At 35.1% G+C, this 22,214-nt stretch overlaps 2 protein-coding genes and 1 long non-coding RNA gene across 3 annotated transcripts; all 3 read left to right on the top strand.

Annotated features, from left to right (window-relative positions):
- Positions 1-1,411: 1,411 nt before the first annotated feature.
- Positions 1,412-7,498, top strand: LOC113107732 (protein unc-119 homolog B). Its single transcript, XM_026270422.1, has 5 exons — positions 1,412-1,734; positions 2,071-2,184; positions 2,843-2,951; positions 3,302-3,474; positions 4,575-7,498. The coding sequence occupies exons 1-5, from the start codon at positions 1,509-1,511 to the stop codon at positions 4,685-4,687; spliced, it is 735 nt and encodes a 244-aa protein (XP_026126207.1). The 5' UTR covers positions 1,412-1,508; the 3' UTR covers positions 4,688-7,498.
- Positions 7,499-10,675: 3,177 nt separating this feature from the next.
- On the top strand, positions 10,676-14,906 carry LOC113107731 (globoside alpha-1,3-N-acetylgalactosaminyltransferase 1-like). The gene is made up of 8 exons (XM_026270421.1): positions 10,676-10,962; positions 11,292-11,321; positions 11,499-11,531; positions 13,154-13,189; positions 13,276-13,320; positions 13,583-13,615; positions 13,701-13,835; positions 13,956-14,906. The coding sequence occupies exons 1-8, from the start codon at positions 10,907-10,909 to the stop codon at positions 14,644-14,646; spliced, it is 1,059 nt and encodes a 352-aa protein (XP_026126206.1). The 5' UTR covers positions 10,676-10,906; the 3' UTR covers positions 14,647-14,906.
- Positions 14,907-17,383: 2,477 nt separating this feature from the next.
- On the top strand, positions 17,384-18,457 carry LOC113107730 (uncharacterized). Its single transcript, XR_003292707.1, has 2 exons — positions 17,384-17,487; positions 17,577-18,457. It is a non-coding gene; the product is annotated as an uncharacterized LOC113107730 (long non-coding RNA).
- The last annotated feature ends 3,757 nt before the right edge of the window (positions 18,458-22,214 follow it).

Genomic DNA, 22,214 nt, shown 5'->3' with positions numbered 1-22,214 from the left:
AGTATGGCCTTCATGTTGAGACATCTTGCAGCATACCACTCTTGATCAAGAAGAACAAAAAGCCAACTTGAACTTGATAAAATTCATTTGTGTGGACCTGTGGAGATCTGGAGCAATGTTTTATGCAGTGATGTGACCAAACTGGAACTTTTTGGACCCATGGGTCAGCGGTATGTCTGCTGCAAAAAATGGCAAAGCTCATAAGCAGAAGAACACCATCTCCATCGTCAAACCTGGAGGTGGATCAGTCCTGTTATGGGGTTTCTTTACTGTAGAAGGAAGTGGAAATCATGACTGTATGAAGGACATCATGGATTCTTTAAAGTGTCAGGCCAAATATTTGGTTGAATTTGAAGAAAGCAGTGGCAATGTGAAAACCAAATATTATCAGTGATCTGAAAGCTTTATCAGGTGTGGAATGGGCCAAAACTGTAGTAGAGAGGTGACAGAAGCTTCTAAACACTTACAGACAGCGTTTATTGGAGATTTTAAAGAATAAAAGATTCTGCACAAAGGGGGTTGAATAATTTTGAACATGAATGTTTAGAGCCAATTCGAATTTTATCACGATTCATCAATGTTCCATTCTCAGAATCACTCAAAAGTGTATTAACAAACTCTCTCTCATACTTTACTGATGCCTTTGATAAAATTGATTTCATAAAATGTTATCCTCCACAGCAAATTGTCTTGCAAGTCAAGGGGGTTGAAAAATTTTGAACACAACTGTATATTGTTAAATTAAAATGTGTGTGTGTGTGTGTGTGTGAGTGTGTATTATTAATATATAATGTTTAGATAGCCCTTGACAATGTAAACTGCGTTGAGTGCTTAGAAAGGCACTTTTTAAATGTAAGGAATTGTTAATTAAATTATATGTAAATAGTAAAATATTAAAAAATTAATTCATACATAGTTACAATTAAATATATATATATATATATATATATATATATATATATATATATATATATATATATATATATATATATATATATATATATATATATTGTTAAAATTAAAGTTTTATTTAATAAATACACATACACAAACGCGGGAACAATTTATCAGCAACGTAGAAAAGATAAAGTAAAAATTATTTAAAAATATAAATACATAATTGGTTTTGTTTGTTGATATTTAAGACAACCAATTTCTAATGATAATATGGCATTCGAAATACAATCAAAATAACTCGATATCAAAATAACATAATTTATAACAAAATGAAAATATTCGAAATAAAAAAATACATTGCAATATTGTAAAACAAAAAAACTTTACAGGGCATAAATAATATCAGAAATACAGAATAAATAATGACCTTCTAATGGGGAGACTTTTGTAAACAGGTAACCATAGCAACTTTCGAACGCGTTCGGCCAATCACGTTGCTATCCTGTCGGCGTAGGTTCTCCATAGTGACGCGCTACGCCATCTTGCATTCAGCGAGCGTCGAGCTCAACAGAAACGCAGTTCGCGCTCCGCCGTTGTGAGATCCCGGAGAGATGAACAGTCAGAGCTCCCGCAACGAAACGGCAGCTGCCGCAGTCAACGGTTCGGATTCAACGGCAACGGCTCCTCGGGACCGCAAACCCGGAGGAGGTGTTCCGAAAAGGCTAAAATCGCGACGAAATCAAGTGGACCGACGGCCTGTAACGGAGGAAGAGCTGCGGGCGCTGGGGAGAGAAATCACTCCGGATGAAGTTTTGGGACTTCGCGCAGTCACTCGCGGTAAGAGTTCCGAGACTCCACTCTGATACCTGCTTCAGCTCACAACTTCTCAGATGCTCGCTATGAACACGTATTATGAGTTCGAGCATCCTTCGACTTCATGTGTTTGTTTACTTCATGCAGGCCCAGTCCATGCAACACATTTTAATGTGCTTCCAGAGAGCATTTTGTCTGTTTTAAACAGCAACAAACAGCACTTTAGGTCATACATCATATTTAGCAGTCTGAGAGTATTGCTACATAGCTTTCTTTTTGTTTCTAGTCTCTTACTGAATATAAAACTACTGTATACTATGTTTCTATTATTGAAGTACATGATACATGTTCCCTCCACAGACTATTTGTGTAAACCAGAGGACAACATCTACAGCATTGACTTCACACGGTTTAAGATCAGGGACCTGGAGACGGGCACTGTCCTTTTTGAGATTGCCAAACCACCACAGTGTGGTACGTTTCCTTTCTTTGTCTTCAAGTTAAACTAGTAAATGATTTCACACAATGGTTCTTTTATGATGACTAACTTTATTTGCTTTTAGCATGTGAAATGCAAACTGAAAGGCCACCCAGTTCAACAAAGTAATGTAATGAAATTTCCCTGGTCTATTTTGTAAATGCATGTCATAGGTCTTATTGTGAGCGATTTATCCATATATTGCCCCCCCCCCCCCAACACCATTTAAAGTCATATTTATTAGTTAGAATGTCAGTCTTCCATGCTGATGTATGCTGCACTAATCTAATGATTTCATTACATTGCAACCGAATGAAAAATATTAGAGGCTTCTACTCTCTTGGAACTTAGTATATGAGGGAATTGTATGTCCTGTTTATGGAAATTTCTTTAGCCAATATATAGCTGTGGTTTTGCTCTGCATGCAAGATTCGTCTTTCTGATCCTCTGAGCCATATTCAAATGTCTGTCTTTTAGCTTTTTAAAAATTGGTAATGTTTAGCGTTAGTTCTTTCGGTTTTAGTTTATTGTAGTACTTAAATTAAACAAAAATGAAAAAATGTAGCCTTTTTCCAGGTAATGTTTATTTTCTAATGGTTTTCGTTTCAGCTAATGATAATAACCCTATATTCTCTCTCAAACTGTTGCATTCAGACCTTGATGAGGAGGATGAGGAAAACGGAGAGGTTGACACCAGCGCCGGGCGCTTTGTTCGTTACCAGTTCACACCTGCGTTCCTTAAGTTACGCACAGTCGGAGCCACGTAAGTTTCTCAAAAAAGCACGGACACAGACCTTGGTGGGTCTGAAATTCAGTTGACCAGCTCTCATGTTTTGAAACAAAGGAGCTTGTGTCATCTGCTGCAACACTTGGGCAATGTTATTAGCCAAATCCCACAGAAATCATGAATAAATCATGATTTGACCTCAGTAATTCCTTCAGTTTGGCTGTAAACATGAGCAGACTTCAGTCTGTGTAGTGGAATGTCATATGGTCTTTTTAAGTTAGCATTATCAAACATCATAAAGCTCTTGTTTAGTTACAGTTCAGCTGAACTGAATGTTTTTTTGGTGTGTGGAGAAACGTCTCTTTTCTCTGTTCACACTCTCTCAGGGTGGAGTTCACAGTTGGCGATCGACCTGTTACCAACTTCAGAATGATTGAGAGGCATTATTTTCAAGAGCGCCTCCTGAAGAGTTTTGACTTTGACTTCGGCTTCTGTATCCCGAACAGCCGGAACACGTGTGAACATATTTACGAGTTTCCTCAGCTCCCAGATGACCTCAGTGAGTGTTCTGGTTACTATTTGAATGAACTAAATAATATTTGAATGATTACAGCAGTTCTTTAAGCTATTAAATCAAACATGCTGTTTTGTTTTTGTTTTACTCTTATTTTGTTTTATTACATTAAGCAGGTACATTTAAAATCATTTGTTTTTTTTTTGTTTTTTTTTACAGGTTTATTTTTGCTACCCCACTGACAGATATTTTTCTTCTAAGTATAAACTCACTTAATTTTTTATAGATTTTGAAACTTACTGTTTACTTAAAATAAATAATACATATTTTTTAGCTATTTTTATATAAAAAAAAAAAAACGTATTCAGTATTTTTATTTTGCTTTCCAGTACATATATAAAATCATTAATTCCAATGGAAACGTTATTTTTTTCTTACCCTATTGACAAATAATTTTCTTTGTTCCAAGTAGAAACTCACCTAATCTTGATTTTACCTAATCTTAATTTTAATGTATTATTTGTATTATAATTTATATAATTTTTAGTGCTGTCAAATCGTGATTAATTGCATCCAAAATAAGTTATTTACATAATACATCTTTGTGTACTGTGTGTATATTTATTGTGTATATATAAACAGACACACATACAGTATACATTTTGAAAATATTTACATGTATTTACATATATAATTTATTATATACAAATATATGCAATATATAAACAAAATACTTTCATATATATATATATATATATATATATATATATATATATATATATATATATATACACACACTTACACACACACATTATGTGAACAAAAACTTTTATTTTGGATGTAATCAATCACGATTGATCATTTGACAGCACTAATAATTTTATAATTATACTGTAATCTGAGAAAACTACTTATTAAAACCCACCTTGAATTAATACCAATGTCCCCTCCCTCAAATGCTGAGAGGTAATTTGGCACAAAAGAGTAATCAGTTGTCTTGCTAGTAGCATACTGATCTCACTCGTTGTGTCAGGCTTGTAATAATTTCAGACCTCACTCTCTTATCAGTGCTCAGATAGAGGAGAGCGTGGTACATGTCTGTGTTCGTTTGTTAAAGTGCTGTGTCTTTTCTTTGTCTCCTGCAGTTCGATTGATGATTGAGCACCCGTATGAGACTAGATCAGACAGCTTCTACTTTGTGGACAACAAACTCATCATGCACAATAAAGCAGACTACGCTTACAACGGGGGCCAGTAGTGCCTCTTCAACAGGGAACCTGACGATTGTTTGTTGGAGTGACCGTGTGGTTTTGCGTGGAATGCAAATACAGGAACGCCCCTCACTACCAGAGAACACGGTGTTGTCACCAGCATTACGATCCCGCTCCATCGACCCGATCAACTGGAAATGAATGTCCCACATTCCACAAACTGCACGCACCACTTGTGGGTTTGGCCCAAAAAAAGTGGAGCCTTTCTCCTCCACCACACTTGACTAGCCGGAACTGAAGAATTGTCCTGTCATCCTGCTTTAGGGTGACTAAAATGGAGGAGTTTTGTTTCGTAACCTTTGTTGTCTTACTTCATGCACCCACCACCTTTTGTCCTGTTTTGTGAGATTTTTTTACAACTCTGAAAGTTGTTAACAAATTAAATCCTGAATGTTTAAATGGGGTCTTTCTAAATGTCGTAAACTGAAGCTATCCTGCCACGTATATCTTTGGCTATTAAACAGAAAGAGAGGTTATGCACAGATTTGCAGTTATTGTTGATCATTTAAGTGATAGAACAGATGTTGTGGTTTAGTTAATCAGAGCCAATGCTGTTGCAACACTTTCGGACGTGATCTGGGTTAGTGTGTCGAGTTAAAAAGGATGTGATCTGTTTTTTTACTTTGTGTGACCATAACCCTAAAACAGTCGATAAGTTGCAGTGTTTTGTTTAACCACACCACCGTTCAAAAAGTTTGGGTTCAGTAATATTTTTAATGTTTGAAAAGAGTCTTTTATGATCACAAAGGCTGCATTTATTTGATCAGAAATACAGTAAAAACTGTAATGTTGTTAAATATTATTCAAACTAAAAATAACGGTTTTCTATTTTAATAGATTTTACTGTTCCAATTTACCCATTCACACCAAGAATTATAACTATAAAAATAACAATATAAGCATCCACATATTGTCTGTTTATTCTTAGTGCACGGTCTATCTCCTGAGAACAAAATGAGTTCTGATTGGGTGTCAATGTTTATATCGTTCATCAAGTAAAAAAAAAAACAATCATCGTGCAAGTGATTCCAGTGATATTGTTTGTGCTTTTATCAGTATAGCCGTGGTGTGGACTCTGCTATTCTTTAATATTAAGAATGATTTTTACAACTACATCTTTATCATTATCTTTATAGTTCTCGTCCTTGGTGTGAACAAGCCTTTACTCCAGTCTTCAGTGTCACATGATCCATTGTTAATAATTGTAATATGCTGATTTGCTCAAGAAACATTTATTATTATTATTTGAACCCTAAACCGACCTTATGTAGAGATCAAGATTGTGGTTTTTAATTAATTGTATTTTCTTTAGTTCTTTTATTTTCGTCTGACTGTTTTATGTCAATTCTTTATCTGACAAAAAAATTACTTTTTAGGAGGTATGTAGTGTCGGTCCTTTAGGGATCTGCATGGATATGGCCGTGCGCACTGTGGGGTTCATAGGGCATCTGTTTTTGTCATGTACGAGGGCTTTCGACGTCAGACTCAGCTGTGCATACAGAAACCCTGTTTTCACTCGTGTCACACACAGAGAGGGTTGGGATTCCTAATATCAAGCTGTTTAGCCTCTATCAGAGCTTGATGTTTACCTCTGATCTAATTCAACATGATGCTTAATAGCGGTTGGGAATTAGGCGAAGCGATTGGTTGAGAAAGAAAAAAATTAAAAGGCCATTAGAACCCATCAGAGACCTCTTAATTTTACGTATTTAAATATATATTAGCTTGATTTGATTAGCGTATGATCAAAGCAAATTATGTTGCAGTTGCAAAACACCCTTTGTTATTCATTAAAAGTCAGTCCTTAACTCTCAATCCATTCGCAAAACAAGTCAGTTCTCATCTGGACGGTGACTTGCTTATATTCTTAAGTGTCCTTAAGAAAGAAAAGGAGTAATTTGAGGCTAAAGGAACAATGTTGCTTGTGTGTCGAATGCCTTACTTGTGCTGTTTACATAGGTCCATGTTGACATGCTGTACTTTACATTGAGTAATTTACCACACAGATTTTGGTCTATATATTAGTTTTACTACAAACTGCACACATCCTAAAATATTTGGTTTTATTCCTATTAATTCTCCACTTTAAATTAAACAATTCCCTTGTAGAGACCTAATTAAGTGTCTTTATATTCTTTTGTCACCACAAAGATGTGATCTGCTCATCTTTGGTGGTTTCTTATATATCATGGACCTAATGTGTGGATGTAGTTATAGCAGTAACTTCAGGAATGCAGCTCATGCTTTATATTTGTTGTGTAATATGTCAACTGGAATACATTTGTCTCATTTTGTCAGATTGTATTTCCTGTATCAGGATGACATAACATGATATTCTTTAACACAGCATTCTGCAAAATTAATTTGTTTGTACATTAGACAGAGACAACAGTGGCCATGAGGTGAATAGGGTACATTAAACCTTAAAGAAACATTTTAATTAATGACAGGCACGAGTGATACTGATGGCTTTAAGATTGTTTATATTAAATATGAATCTAAAATAAATTATATTACATTTTAGCCCTTGAGGCTCAGTTGCCTTTATATGGTTATTGTACATGTAATGTTACCACTGCTTTCACAATGATGTTACCCATGTGTTCTGAGATCTTAGGATTTTGGTTTATAGATGTTGCCAGAATCCACTTGCAGTCGAAGACAAGTGTGTTCCCTGCTTTACTCTCTTTTTCAGAATAGTTGGAACATTGTATTATACTGTGTAATAAAATAGGAATTCTGTTCAGATGTGGCAGGGGGTTTTGTTCAGAAAGAGAAATAAAATACATTTTATAAACGAAATCAGTACGATTCAATATCTTGCCACAAGGTGGCAGCCATAGTCAATAGGACAATTCAGCAAATGATTTCAGATCCAATTTCAATTGACCGCGAAATTCTTTTTTTTTTGTTTAATTGGATTAATATAACACTTTTTGTACAGTCCTAATAGGAGAGTTTTACAAAATAATAATAACAATAACCCTTAAACAAGATTCACCTTCTTTACTGATATTTTTTAATGCTGGCATTGCTGGTTATTGGATTTCGGTTGGGTGCCCTGGAGATAAAAAAAGAAAAAAAAATCAGCTCACATATTCACTTACAATTATTTAGGGAGGGCGGATATTTGAGCCTCAAGTGCTTCTAAATTAGATTTGAAGTGGTGATCAGCAAAGGGATATTGACAGATGTGCAAGACCGAACATTTCTAATAATTTGTATACTGATCCTTATAACAATTTAAAGTGTTTCAATTCCTCTTTCACTCATATTCTCGCATTTTTGCTTTATCTTTACAGGTTTATAAAGTAAAAGCCAGCAAGTTTTGATTCTGCGTATGTGTTTGCAGTCATACAACATCTGTTCATGTTTGCGTGTTTGTGTTTATATACCCATAGATCCCATAAGATTGTCTGCCCATAAAGGAAATATATTCAAGACAAACCAGTACTAGTTTCAAACCCATATATTGACACGTTTAAAAAAAAATAAAAAATAAATAAAAAAGACTTCACAAGTCACTAGTTATATCTCCCTGAAAAGTGACAATCATATGAATGAATCAAGAGGCAACACATCTACATGGTCAGGAATTGTACACACCAAAATCTTGTAAAAAAAAAAAAAAAAATCACACCATAGTCTTGTAATAAAAAAATAATAATACACAAATAAATAAGAACATGGTATTTCCTCACAGAATAAGATAAGATTCTCCTACTTGTTTGTCTATGAGGACAGAGTGGTATGTGGATTCACCAAACAGCTTCTGTGATTTCTGCACTGAGCACAGATTGAAGGCTGTGAAGTGTTGTTCAGCCTTTGGTGTTTTCCTCTGTGAGACTCACGTCAAGCCACATTACTCAAAGCAGCACTACAGCAACACACACTGTAGTGACTGGAGACGTGACTGGAGAGATGAAGACCAGACCCTCAGAGCAGCACCAGAACACAGATAACAGCTTCAGCAGCAGTGTCAGCGATGTCACTTTAGACATAATAAAGGTTTGGCATCCTAATGAAAGTATGCTATATTACTGGTCAAGCGTTTATGATAAATACGTTTTTAATGTTGTTAAAGAAGTTTAATAATTTATATATATATATAAAAAATTAAATTACTTTTTCTAATTTATTTTAATATTTATTTATTTCACAGCAGCCATTATTCAATCAGAAATCATTTAACAGGAGTGAGAAGAGTGTTGCGTAGATTAGATTGTGTTAGGTCGTGTTAGTATGTACTGTATATGTGACCGGATGAGTTTTATTATGGTTGGTGGATTCATTAGAATCAGTTTCCATTTTAATCTTTGCATATTTCACCTAGCAGCTCAATCATTGAGGTGGGTTCTACTGGAGGCCTAGTGACTTCATAAGAAGTCTAATTGTGGCATGGTCATTCCACTCTGTGTTTCTGTTTTGTTGGCCGTAAAGGTCCCAGGGTTTAGCTGTCTGGTTGCTTTCCCCTGGGATGTGTGTGTGTGTGTGTGTGTGTGTGTTTGTGTGTGTCCGAAGTGATGAGCGCAGGAAGCATAAAGCTACTGTTGTCCAAGAATGAGGTAAGAAACTTTTATTGTTGGTTTCCTTTCTTTTGAAGCGGGAGGGGAATTGTTTGATATTTGTGTTTTTATATTTGTATTTTAGGTGTGGCCTGAGAGCGCTAGCTGTGGTTTCATAACCCTGTTCCTATGGCTGTTTTTGTATACTGTCTGATTACGGTTTCATTGTCCTGTGCATGCAGCTGACTGTGTGACCTTCACCGTGCTGGACCGCTGCTCCTCTGAGTGTTCTGTGCATTAATAACCACAAGTGAATGTTTGACGAGCTTTGATACTGACGTTTAACAGAAGTGTTTTGTTGTAGTTTCTTTTCGGTTTGTCACTTGCTTTATGAATTCAGATGCACTGATTTGTACTGGGCTTGTCCTTTCTGTTAAGGTACGATTTATTATGGTCTCTTTGTACTTGTGGGTATTCAATTGGTAATCTGTTGATGAGACCATTTTTTTATGTTTAAGATTAATGACTTCTGTGTAAAATATTTTATTTTGGTAAGTCACATCTCTTGCTGCTCTAGTAGTAGCGAACCTGTTTATCCTTTAGTAGCACCTGAGGGTGCGTGGTATTTCCCGGGGTGCGAGTCATAAGGTGGCGTGGTCGTCTCTGTTGCGTGATACCACATTGTTGCATTCATATAATGGAAATGAAAGGAAACATTTTGTCTTTGTATCAATTTTAAATGGATTAGTGTACAGTAAAGTAGATATAAAAATGTATTCAGGCCATGTGTACACTGTGCACTTCAGTGTCAGGCAGCGAGTCCACAAGCATCCGGGCCAAGCACGGCAGACGGAGCCAGGCCGAGTGCCTCAGACAGACAAGAATCTGACCGTAACTGACTCAAGTGTATTTTGCTATCTGGGTAGTAAGCTTTATCACATGTGAGGATGCAGGTGGTGGATCATTTATAGCCCTTTCTTGCAACAGCTGGAATAATTAAATGAATACTTTTTTTGGCTGGACTGTAATCCAGAAAGGATTATGTGTTTATGAAACACATGCGACTGAAATGACATTATATTACAGTTTTAAATGTGTATCTACCAGATAGAAAATGTGGGATTACACAAGATTTGTATTTTAAATAGAAATAGTTCTAAGGAAGAATAATTACCTTTTTGGTTTAAAATAATATCATTATATGAAATTCAAATGGTACTTAGACTGTACAGAAATTGAAATTTACATGCTAATACACATTACATACTTGTAGTAACAATGTTCATTCGATTTAATGCTTTTTTCCTCAGTTGGTCAAAACAATGGCAGACTTGTTCGGATGACTGCATCCAGTGAGAATTCTTATTTAGGTCATACTTCCAAGACGTAGGCTAGAATCTGTGATTCTGAAATAGCCTACAGCATCCAACACCCCCCCCCCCCCCCCCAAAAAATAAATAAATAAAATAAAATAAAATAACTTCAATTGCAGGTTTCAAACAAAGATGGCAACAAAGAGGCAACATTTACAGACTGCAGATTTAAAGTGGTTTGTTTCATTCTAATGCAGGGCCCCACCCCGTGTTTATTTGACTATAAAATGTACAGACTCGTCCTTTCTTGATCCACATCTCGCTTGCTCTATTCCTCTCATTTACTCTTGTCTCTAACTTCAGTCTGGACATTAGTTTTCCAGGAACAATGTTGGTCCGTCAGAATGTTCTCATCATTGTGTTCTTTGGGATGGTTTTGAGTGGGTATGTAATTACTCTTTATCAATATTACATTGTTTGCCTTTGTGGCTGGGTTGTGAATTGATGTCATAATAATGCAGTATTATTTCTCAGAAGTCGGTAGCATTACCACTGCTTGATGTTACCAGGAGTATTAATTATTTAGCATATTGCCACTCTATTCTGCTTATGCACATTATTTTGGATGCAAACATCTTAATGAACTAATCTTTAGAAAAATTGGTAGTATTTCAGCCCTACAGTATTAAGCAAATTATTAAATGCATTTTCTTTATACATGACAAGCATAAGATGAACATACATAAGAAGAAGTTATGTGTCTTTCTTTACAGGTTCATTTACCTGAACAATATCCAGTGCATGTAAGTTTATTGCAGTTAAAAAAAAAAAAAAAAAAAAACATGGTGTAGATGTGTTGTTCTCTTGATTTCAGATGTTTGCATTACTGAATGTTTTTTAATGTATTTATACTTTTATTTTTATTTTTTATTTTATAAATTAATTTTATTTATTTATTTATTTATTACTTTTTTTTTTAGCTGCAATCAGCAGATAATAGAACAAGGCCTCAAGTGAGTAACGATGTTCATAAACATACATCAATCTTGAACACACAAGAAACAATATTTTTGTATACGTTGATTTATTTGTGGCAGCACGCTACATTATTCACATTGACCTCCACAAATATCCACTGCCCGTGCCATGTCTCTGCCATAGTGTACACAAATTAAGAATTAACATCAATTTCTACAGACATCAGAAAAAGAGCCAGAGTGACTTCCTCAGCAGCAACAAATCTCGCATTCTCACATCCGTAGCACTTATTCTGATCTTTTACTTTGAACTTGAACGGAACAAATAAGAATGATGTAGGCTACCCGCGTTGTAACAAATAAGGTTTTTGGATTTTCCCTTACTTTAAATGAAAGTTCATTGCTCATTTTTATAAAAAAAAAAAATTATAAAAATAAAATAAAATAAATAAATAAAAACGTTACAATAAAACAGTACAATTACAAATTCAGGCTATATTAAACTTTGAACTTTTCTTTACAAAATAAATAAGGATGTTTTACCCGCGTTTAACACAAATAAGTAGCCTACAGATTCCCCCTTATGCTTCTTTAAAACGATCGTAGTTTGTGGTTTATTATTAATCAAAAAGCCATAAAATAGGCTACAATGACAAATTCTAGCTATATCTACCTTGTATTAACAAAAATAATAAGATGGATATCCGTTGTAACCTAAATAAATGAAGTATTTCCCCTTTTAAAAAACGAATTGCCTCTGGTTCAATGTTATTGTTATTTATAGCCTACTACTATTAAACGAAGAAATTAAACTTTTACAAAAGTTGCGCTTTGGATCCGCAATCATAGTGTCAGTCTTCTCGCATCACTCTTGTAGTTACCCTCAGCTCAAAATACGTTCCCGCGTCTATGAACAAACCTAACGACTCTTTCCTGATAAACCTTTAGCGCAGGGTTGTCTCTCTCAGCGTCTGTTCTGTGCAGTGCGCGGCAGAGAAGCGGCGCATTCAGTTACTTTCCAACATAGTTTCCAAATAACTGTCGCTTACTGACTGTTTGGACTAAATAGGAAATATGAACACACAGTAGTTAATATGTTAATGTGCACGTAGTTTGTTACTCAGACGCAGGCAGCACTGCATAAAAAACAAAAAAAAGTAATATAGCCAAAACCAGCGCATATCGTTCTTTAAAGTAAATGTTGATTTTATCAGCCGATGAAGCGATTATAAATCATGATTTAAGTGGTATGGTTACTTGTGTTTAGTCACTGTTTGTAGAAAATATATAAATGGGAACAGATTTATTGGACATTTTGTTATATTACAGTATGTGACAGTTTAGATAGTACTATAGATCTAAAATGCCAGAACTTGTGTGAACGAAACTTGATGCAATGGCGTCATAAATATGCAAATTATAATATGAGACGTAACCCGCTGCCACAAGTCTCACAAAATCCTTTTGGAAACATTGACACACGTGCTACTATTAATGTACATGCTCATATTCATAAACAGATGCACACACAACATAATTAAATTCAACTGAGTATCTGTTTTATCAGGCTACGACCCTGAGTGTACTGTGTGTGTTGGGATTTGAGGGGTTTGCGATACTGAATGATGATGATTAATTATTATTATTACTGTATTAAGATGCAATCAGCAGATAACTGAACAAGGCATCATCAAGTGAGTAATGACCACAATAAATTACAAGCAAACACACACAAACATAATCAAATTCAAATGAGTAAGAGTTTGACTATTTCAATCAGGCCAAAATGGAAGCCAAAGATCATTGAATTGCGCTCATCACCAGGGTGAGTAAAACTTCATTTTCTTAAAAGTGTCTTTATTTTTAAGTTGATCCATAGTTTATAAAGACTATACTGCTCAAGACAAAAACATTCTTGGTTCTTGTGGTTCTGGTTACATGACAAGTGAGAGTTAAATGATGTCTTTAGTCCATTGATGGAAGTAAAAAAAAAAAAAACACTTCTAAAACCATGTTTTTAATGTGCATCAAATTCATGAACCAATAAAATGTATTTTGTTCTATCTGCTTATTCATTTTTATTGCAGGTTGTTGTACAACAAGCCGAGTGTGGTGGCTGGGTGAGTAATATGCTTTTACCAATCTGTTGTTACTAAATATAATGGATGGAATGATTACAGCGCTGTATTTGTGTTTTTAATGAAGTCGGACAGATGTTGCTTCTGTGTCACCATGGTCAGCTCCAATCATTTGGGAGGGAACCTTTGACTCCACACTGATCGACTCCATCTACAAACAACAACATCTCACCATAGCAACCACTGTCTTTGCTTTGGGAAAGTAAGTCTTCATGATACCTTTCATCTTGTATTAAGAATTCTCATTTTGTCCTTGTTTCTGGAAATATTAATCATTAAAGGATAAATTAACTATAATGAATTTGTTTTCTCTGTTTGTTAGATACACACGTTTTGTCAAAGATTTTCTGGAGTCAGCAGAACAACATTATTTTGTCGGATTTCGAGTGCATTACTACTTGTTTACAGATCAACCAGAGTCAATTCCTAAAGTGAAGATAGGTGAAAACCGTAGTTTGACAATTGAAAAGGTTCCGACTATGAATCGATGGCAGGACATCAGTATGAACAGGATGGAAAAACTGGAAAAACTAATAGAGAATGAATTATTCAATGAGGCAGATTATATTTTCTGCCTTGACATAGACGGAAAGTTCTATGGCCGGTGGGGTGCAGAGACTTTGGGTCGTCTCGTAGGTGTGTTACATCCTTGGCTCTTTAATGTTCCAAGAAATCAATTCACATATGAGCGCAGGCCAGAATCTAAAGCATACATTCCTGTTGAGGAAGGTGATTATTATTACGCTGGTGCTGCATTTGGTGGCTTTTTGGAGGATGTACATCTTCTCACCAAAACCTGCAGGGAGCATCTGAAAATTGATGCTGCAAACTCTATTGAAGCGGTATGGCAAGAGGAGTCTCACTTGAACAAGTATTTCCTTTTGAACAAACCTAGTAAACTGCTCTCTCCTGAATATATGTGGCGGGACGTCAATGAAAAATCTGCCTTAATAAAAATAGTTCGCTACACTAATGTACCTAAAAACTATGCTGAAGTTCGTCCAAACCCGTAGAAACTGTTGCCAATACTCAGCTACACGTAAATGTTGTGTTCTGACAGTCCTCCCATTAGACATTTTGAATCTGTTAACAGGTAATACTGGCAACAGTGAAGATGACATCTACCACAGAGATATGAATAATCACTGAAAAGAACAGATGTTTATGAGCACAATGTAGCATCAGAAACAATATCTAACAAAATATTTTTGAACTCACTCACAATATCTTATACAAACACAATGCTAAAAATAAAAAAAGAGATTTTACAGACAGAAGTATTTTCAAGTGAAGTGCCTTTCAACCCTCACAATGGTTTTAATTTCCCATTCACTCTATGACATATCATAAATAGTAAAAGTTCTACAGAAACATACTAGCAGAGCTCCCCACACATTTTCTAAATTATATATATATATATATATATATATATATATATATATATATATATATATATGATTATGAGCCATATTATTCTAAGCATGAACCATAAGATGTCCACCCATTCATATATTAATTTTAACCACGTTTTCATTGAAAAATTAAGATGCAAATGATAAAAACCAAAACATAAAATATGTCCCAGGCCTGGTCCTCTCTCGTCCTTCACGGTCGTCGCTGCAGTTTTATATCCTTCCATCTCCTACGTGGGACTCGATACCGGCGGTGGGGCGCAGGTGCAGCTCATTTTCAATCACTACACCTGACCTCACTCCTCGTTCCCACGCCTCTCGGCCCCGCCCCACTCGCCACAATAAAATAAGCCATTTATTTTTTTAGCAATATTAACGACAAATGAATGCTATGTCCACCCTGTCATGTTTATGTGTCTAAGTGGCAGACAGGGTGGACATTTTGAGATATAATTAGCATATTAGCTTACAAGAAACTGTGACTAGCTATATATGAAGTCTGGTTGTTGAAGAGAAGTTTGTATATTTAAACGTACGTATTTTGAAAATACTGTATTTTAGTCACTTCTGGCAAATTTTATGCTGACAGGGTGGACATGTTAAGCTTTGGCAAAGCAAGTATACGGTGTACATTTTAGGACATCCTCAGACCTCAGTCATCAAATGAAAAGGCGTCATGCCTCAGACTAAAAGGCTTCAGTCATCGGACAAAACGGCATCGCGTCTCTGACTGAAAAGCTTCAGGTCTCAGGAAAAACGACGTCAGGTGTCAGGTCTCATACAATTAACGTTAGGCATCAGACGAAACAGACTCAGAAAAAAAGTCATCAGACAAAACGGACTCGGACAAAGTGTCATCAGACGAAACGGACTCAGACAAAAAGTCATCAAACGAAAAGGACTCAGGTGGAGAATCGCGTTGCCCCGCCCCATGTGACGTCACACGCACGCCGTTCACAGGAAGTAGTAATGGTTGATTGATGGCAAAAGGAGGTAAGCAGCGTCTGATATTTTATATTTTATTCAAATGTTACACTAATTAAGTTATATAGGGAAGAGAACATGCTTTTCGAGAGTATTGTGTGCACGTTTAAGAAGTTAGTTAGCCATATTGCAACTAGCCAGCTTTTATTTTGGCCAAGTAGTAAAATTACCCTTACGAAAAAAAACATGATTTTACTATCAAAAACCACAAATAAATAAATAAATAAATAAATAAAACACATGGTCGATATAGTTAAATCATGGTATCCACAGATTAACCATGGTTTTGCTACTCACCATAGTTTAGCCATGGTGTTTGTAGTAAAACTGTGGTTATACAAATGGTACGTTAATCATTACACTAAAAAAACAATGTTACTACACTTTTACTATAATAAAACCACAATGCATTAAATATAGAAAAACTGTTGTTTCATCTCATAAATAATTATAACAATTATACGTATAAAACTTATACTTATTTAACTTTATAATGGTTTATAAGTCTTATATCGTGACATTATTTATTTAAAATATATACAGTATCTTACTATCTTATTGATATTACAATAAATATTGTTAAAATCAAAAGTGCCATATTACACATTCATCTAATCAGATATTTGATATGTTGGTTGTTTAAGGAAAAATAATATTTTTATTTTCATTATTATTGTTGTAATTATGTATAGTGGTATTTGCCTGCTTTGAGTAAAGTAACAAAACAACAATGCCAAGATATGAGACTTGTATTATATCTAAGGGAAACATTCTATTGTAAGTTAAGTGGATGCATTATATTCATTGCGTATTATAAATCATAATCTTAAATGCTATAACCACAAATAAGTAAACATTATAACACATTAAAACTGTTGTTATGATTACTCATGAGATGATATGACATATTAAAAAGTTTTTTTTCTAATACATTATGCATTCATCATAATGCCATAAGAATTCTCTTATAATTTGTTTTAAATACGGGCTTCATAGGAAGTGTTACCGTTAAGTTTAATCGATAATGTACTTCTTCACTGATGTTATACAATATCCTTATACAAATGGAAAAAAAATGTTTACAGCATCTAATGCTTTTATCTTGGAGTGAAACACAACTAAGAAGATGAATAAAATCAAGTGAGCCACAGAGATGGCATCGTCCAAGAGCACAGGCATGTATTTTTCTTTTTTCTGCATTGGTAAGAAAACTATTAACTCAAAGAAAGTATATGTAAACATTTAAACATCATATACTAATAATGAACAAGAGTGCAGATTAAGTAACAAATATATAAATGAAAACCACCCAAGATCAGTAAACAATCTTTAACTATTACTGTATTCATTTTATATTAAGGGAGTTCATCCAGAGGCAGCGAGTGAACTTTGTGTCCTGAAACCAGAATCAGTTGGGAAGAATGGAACCAAGTCTACCCAATTAAAAGGCTTACACAGGTAATTCACAACTCTGTTTGTGTGTGTGAGTGTGCGCACAGCTATAGCTTAATGTCTTCATGACTCATCATTTGTGTTCATTTCTTTAGGTCCCCTTCCAGATGCTGATGTCTTGGCTTCTGGTGCAAAACTACGTCAGATTAATCCCAAGCCTTTGCTGCCGCAAATACTTGAGGGCATGTCAAAAGTAGAGTTGTACCTCTTGGCAGTCCACTTTCATTCCAGTGTCCCCGTATAGCTGCAGGTGTTCCTGATCTTAATTTCCCCCCACTAACTGTGCTTGGTTTTCAGTTTGGCTGTAATTTTAAATTTGGCCAGACGGACGAGTGCATGATCCATCTGAAACATTCGTTTGGACTAGTGGAGGTAAAAAGCACCTCTGCTGAAAACATTGCTCAGGTTCCATTTATGAAAATTCAAAGAGGACTAGCCAAACTTAAAGAGACCCATAAGTACTACTGGCAGGTACAAGGTCAGACTGCAGTGACTGGTCTACACTGGTGTGACTTTGTGACTGACACACAATCAGATTTCATAATACAGATGATCTGGCGAGATGATGCCTTCATAACATCAATGAAAGTACTGTTATAACGTTTATCTGGATGTGTATCTTTCAGTGGTATGAATGGACAGATTCTGTTCATATTATAGTATGAACCTAAGATTTATTTTTACATTCATAGTAAATATACTTTATGTAGTTGAGTAGTATGTAGCATATTTTGTAGTAGATCTTTGATAACATATTAGATACATCACAAATTATAACAATAAATATATTGTACTTGCTATTAATTAGATAAATGTACATACCAAGGTGAATACTTTTTGTATGAAATCTTCTGTAATGTATATGATATGCATATTCTTTTACTACTTGCGTATATTTACATTTGATACATTGTGTGATATAACAAAGAAGATTTTTTTCATGAGTTATTATAAAAATACTTTTCATTGTCAACTATTTCATTGTGTCTGTGAAATTATTTTCAGGGACATTTTATTTAAATAATTTCATTATACAAAATATACAATTTTACATTACAATAAAAAAGGAAAAACACATTTAATGGTGGTAGGTATGCATTGCAACTAACTGAAAAGGTAAAAAAATGTAATAAATAAAAAACTACTATCAAATGTTAACACTGTAACACTACTATTGTAATAATATAGATTCACTGCTCAAGAAACATTGGTCCCTGATAATAAACCATAAAACAGCAATTATGCCAGATCTGATTAATTCTTCCTGACAAGGTGAGTGGCAGAACAGAATCCTAGATGTGTATTTCCTTGACCCTTCGAATCACTCTTTCCACCAGAAGTCTGAGGCGTGCAGTGGTCCTGTGTTTTTTCACAGTCCTGTTTGCTGAACTGCTTGGCACATTTGAAAGGTGGAATGATCCGTCTAGCACCAATACTGAAGAGCATATATTCAATAGTGAACCCCTTGTCTGCCATAACCACATCTCCACTGCACCACACAGAGCTACCCCAACCAGACCTTTGAATGTGGTAGTGCACTTATAACTTCAGAGTGGAGTTTCAGTGATGTAGGGCTTTCACAGCAGATTTCTGTACAGTCCAGGATGACATGCAGGTTTTGATTGAACGAACAGTAATTCTCTGGCATGGAGGAGCTTATTTGTTGCCTGGAAATCTAAATGGGTAGTGAATCCAGGTAATCGTCCTGCTCAGCATAGCCACGCTTACCCAGAAAATGTCAGCGATAACTTGATTGACTGAAACAAACAAATATATATTTAATTATAAGACAGAACCATTGTATTTACAAAATCATTTAATTCAACAACTGGTGTTAGACTCATACAGGTATGTTATAATTAGACCAAGATTTCAATCTAATAACTTGAAAGAATTTGCTTTACCAAGACGTAAAGTGACCATGGTTTTATTATAGTAAAAGTGTAGTAACATGTTTTTTTAGTGTAATGACTAACGTACCATTTGTATACCCACAGTTTTACCACAAACACCATGGTTAAACTATGGTGAGTAGCAAAACCATGGTTAATCTGTGGATACCATGATTTAATTTTGTGTGTGTGTGGTTTTTTTTATATATAGTAAAATCATGTTTTTTTCGTAAGGGTAATTTTACTACTTGGCCAAAATAAAAGCTGGCTAGTTGCAATATGGCTAACTAACTTTTTAAACGTGCACACAAGACTCTCGAAAAGCATGTTCTCTTTCCTATATAACTTAATTAGTGTAACATTTGAATAAAACTGTTAAAATATAAAATATCAGACGCTGCTTACCTCCTTTTGCCATCAATCAACCATTACTACTTCCTGTGAACGGCGTGCGTGTGACGTCACATGGGGCGGGGCAACGCGATACTCCACCTGAGTCCTTTTCGTTTGATGACTTTTTGTCTGAGTCCGTTTCGTCTGATGACTTTTTTTCTGAGTCTGTTTCGTCTGATGCCTAACGTTAATTGTATGAGACCTGACACCTGACGTCGTTTTTCCTGAGACCTGAAGCTTTTCAGTCAGAGACGCGATGCCGTTTTGTCCGATGACTGAAGCCTTTTAGTCTGAGGCATGACGCCTTTTCATTTGATGACTGAGATCTGAGGATGTCCTAAAATGTACACCGTACAAGTAAGCAAACTCATACAGATAATTTTTTTTTTTTTTTTTACCAGTGATCAGTACACTCAAATCAGTAATCTCCTATTCACCAAAATATTAGTAGGATAATTTTTGTTTTAAGTTTTAGGATTTGACAATATTCTACTATCATACTATCATTCAAATTTAATGAGCAGTGCACAGGACAAAATAACACAAATTATCTTACAAAAAACTGATATTGACCCTTAGAAGAGTTATATAGCAAAAACTTATACATTTTCATACTTAAAATCATGTTTTTGCTAAAGTAGGTCAAGCTCTCCAGTTGTACAGCGATGACGTCACAGGCAGTCCCCTCACTGATAAAATATGAGAGGCTTGCCCTTCTCGTCATTCGTTTCGAATCACTCGATAGAGAAACATCTTGGCACTTGAAAGTCTATACTTCCTTCCTCATAAAACAACATCTTATATAACTTCTATAATTTATATAAATAGTTATCAAACTTTTTGCACTACTGTTACATAACTGAACGCAATTTGCTTGTATTGAAAGCATTGACAAATCCTTTGTTTTATCACTTTTATGAAGAGAGTTGAGGGAGGACTTTCAGGGAGCTACAAGGTCTGAAAGCTAAAACCAAATGTAAACTTAAAATTATATTTTTTGGGTACTGCAAACATTTTACCTGCCTTTTTGGATGTTTGGTTGTACGCTGAAACAATATGTGACATTTTGAATATATATTTGAATACCTTTAGTAGCAAAAAATCTTAACAAATATGTTAAATATTTATATTATTTATATAAGTACTTTATGATTCATTTGAATTGTATTTGTTTTTATTTGTATAAATAATTGAAGAAACAATTTAACAAATAAACAAATTATAAACTATCGTATCGTATCGTTTAGTGTATCGTACACACTAAATTGACCTGGATGATGACATCACTGGGGGTCTTAACAAGGCAATTTCACTTCTTGGTTATCTTTTTTTAAACTTCAATAAATGCAAAGTGGTACAGCAAATAAAGCATTTACCCTATGAATGCTTAATTGTTTTTACACCAAGCACTTACGTTTCACGTTGGGGCCCAAATTCGATGGTGCATGGATTAGGAGTCAGGAATGAACAGAAAATCCACAATCAAACTTGTTACTCACTCAAAAATCCACTCTTTGAAAAGTAACTCCTCAACAGAAATGGGGAAACAGTTCAGCAATAAAATAAGTTATGTGTCACACAATAGAAGATGGCTGATGAAGTGTATTTGCATATCTGTACCACAAAGGTTGGAGCTTCCTCTCCTTTAACTGAAGAAACTGTCCTGTCTTTTGTCATAAGTGGTTTTATTAACAAAGTTCAGGAGAAGCACGATCAGATAATCATCAAATTTGGCACAGGTGCATTTTGTTTAGCTAATCATCTTAAATAGCACACAAGCGTATATATCCAGTCTTCCTACCTCCTGTCCCACGACAGTTTTTTCGGCATCCCTCCTCCACCCCAACTCCTCACTTCTAATCTATTTATCCCAAATTGGGGATAGGGGGAGTTATTTGGGTTCGGGCTGTGCTCCGGGCCCGGACCCCTCCCCCAGGACAGCATGCCAAAATATGCCTACTATTCCCCTTCAGATTAGATGTAAGGATGAACTCGTGAAACAGCCACATGAAAATAATCTGATGCAGCTGTATACATTTTCTGGATCAGACACCAGAAGGAAATAATGAAGAAACATTATAGTTGTCACTTCTAAAACTCAAAATAGTGGCTTCTACTGTACATTGAGCTGTGTTCACCCATTTATGGTCTTTAAAAACACAGAGGTCTCAGGCCACTAGTATTTACACAATCAAAAACTGGTTTTAAGTCAGTTATTTCTATCTTTTTCCGTAGTATGTCAGTAGTTAATATCAGTTTACATTTCCAAACATTATTTTTGCCATTAATTGTAATAATCCAGCGAGATTTTTGTTTTCACAAGGAGTCTGACAGCAGCCAGTGCTTCACTCAGAGATCTAATCTCATCATCATTCAGTCTGTCTAGAATAACATGAAGAAACAGAACAAACTGAGACAGACTCAATACAGAAGAACTGTGGCAACGTC

The sequence above is a fragment of the Carassius auratus genome, chromosome 8 (genome assembly GCF_003368295.1).
Source record: "Carassius auratus strain Wakin chromosome 8, ASM336829v1, whole genome shotgun sequence".
Lineage (NCBI taxonomy): Eukaryota > Metazoa > Chordata > Actinopteri > Cypriniformes > Cyprinidae > Carassius > Carassius auratus.
Note: the sequence above shows the minus strand (reverse complement) of the source record. Positions and strands in the feature narration are given on the sequence as shown.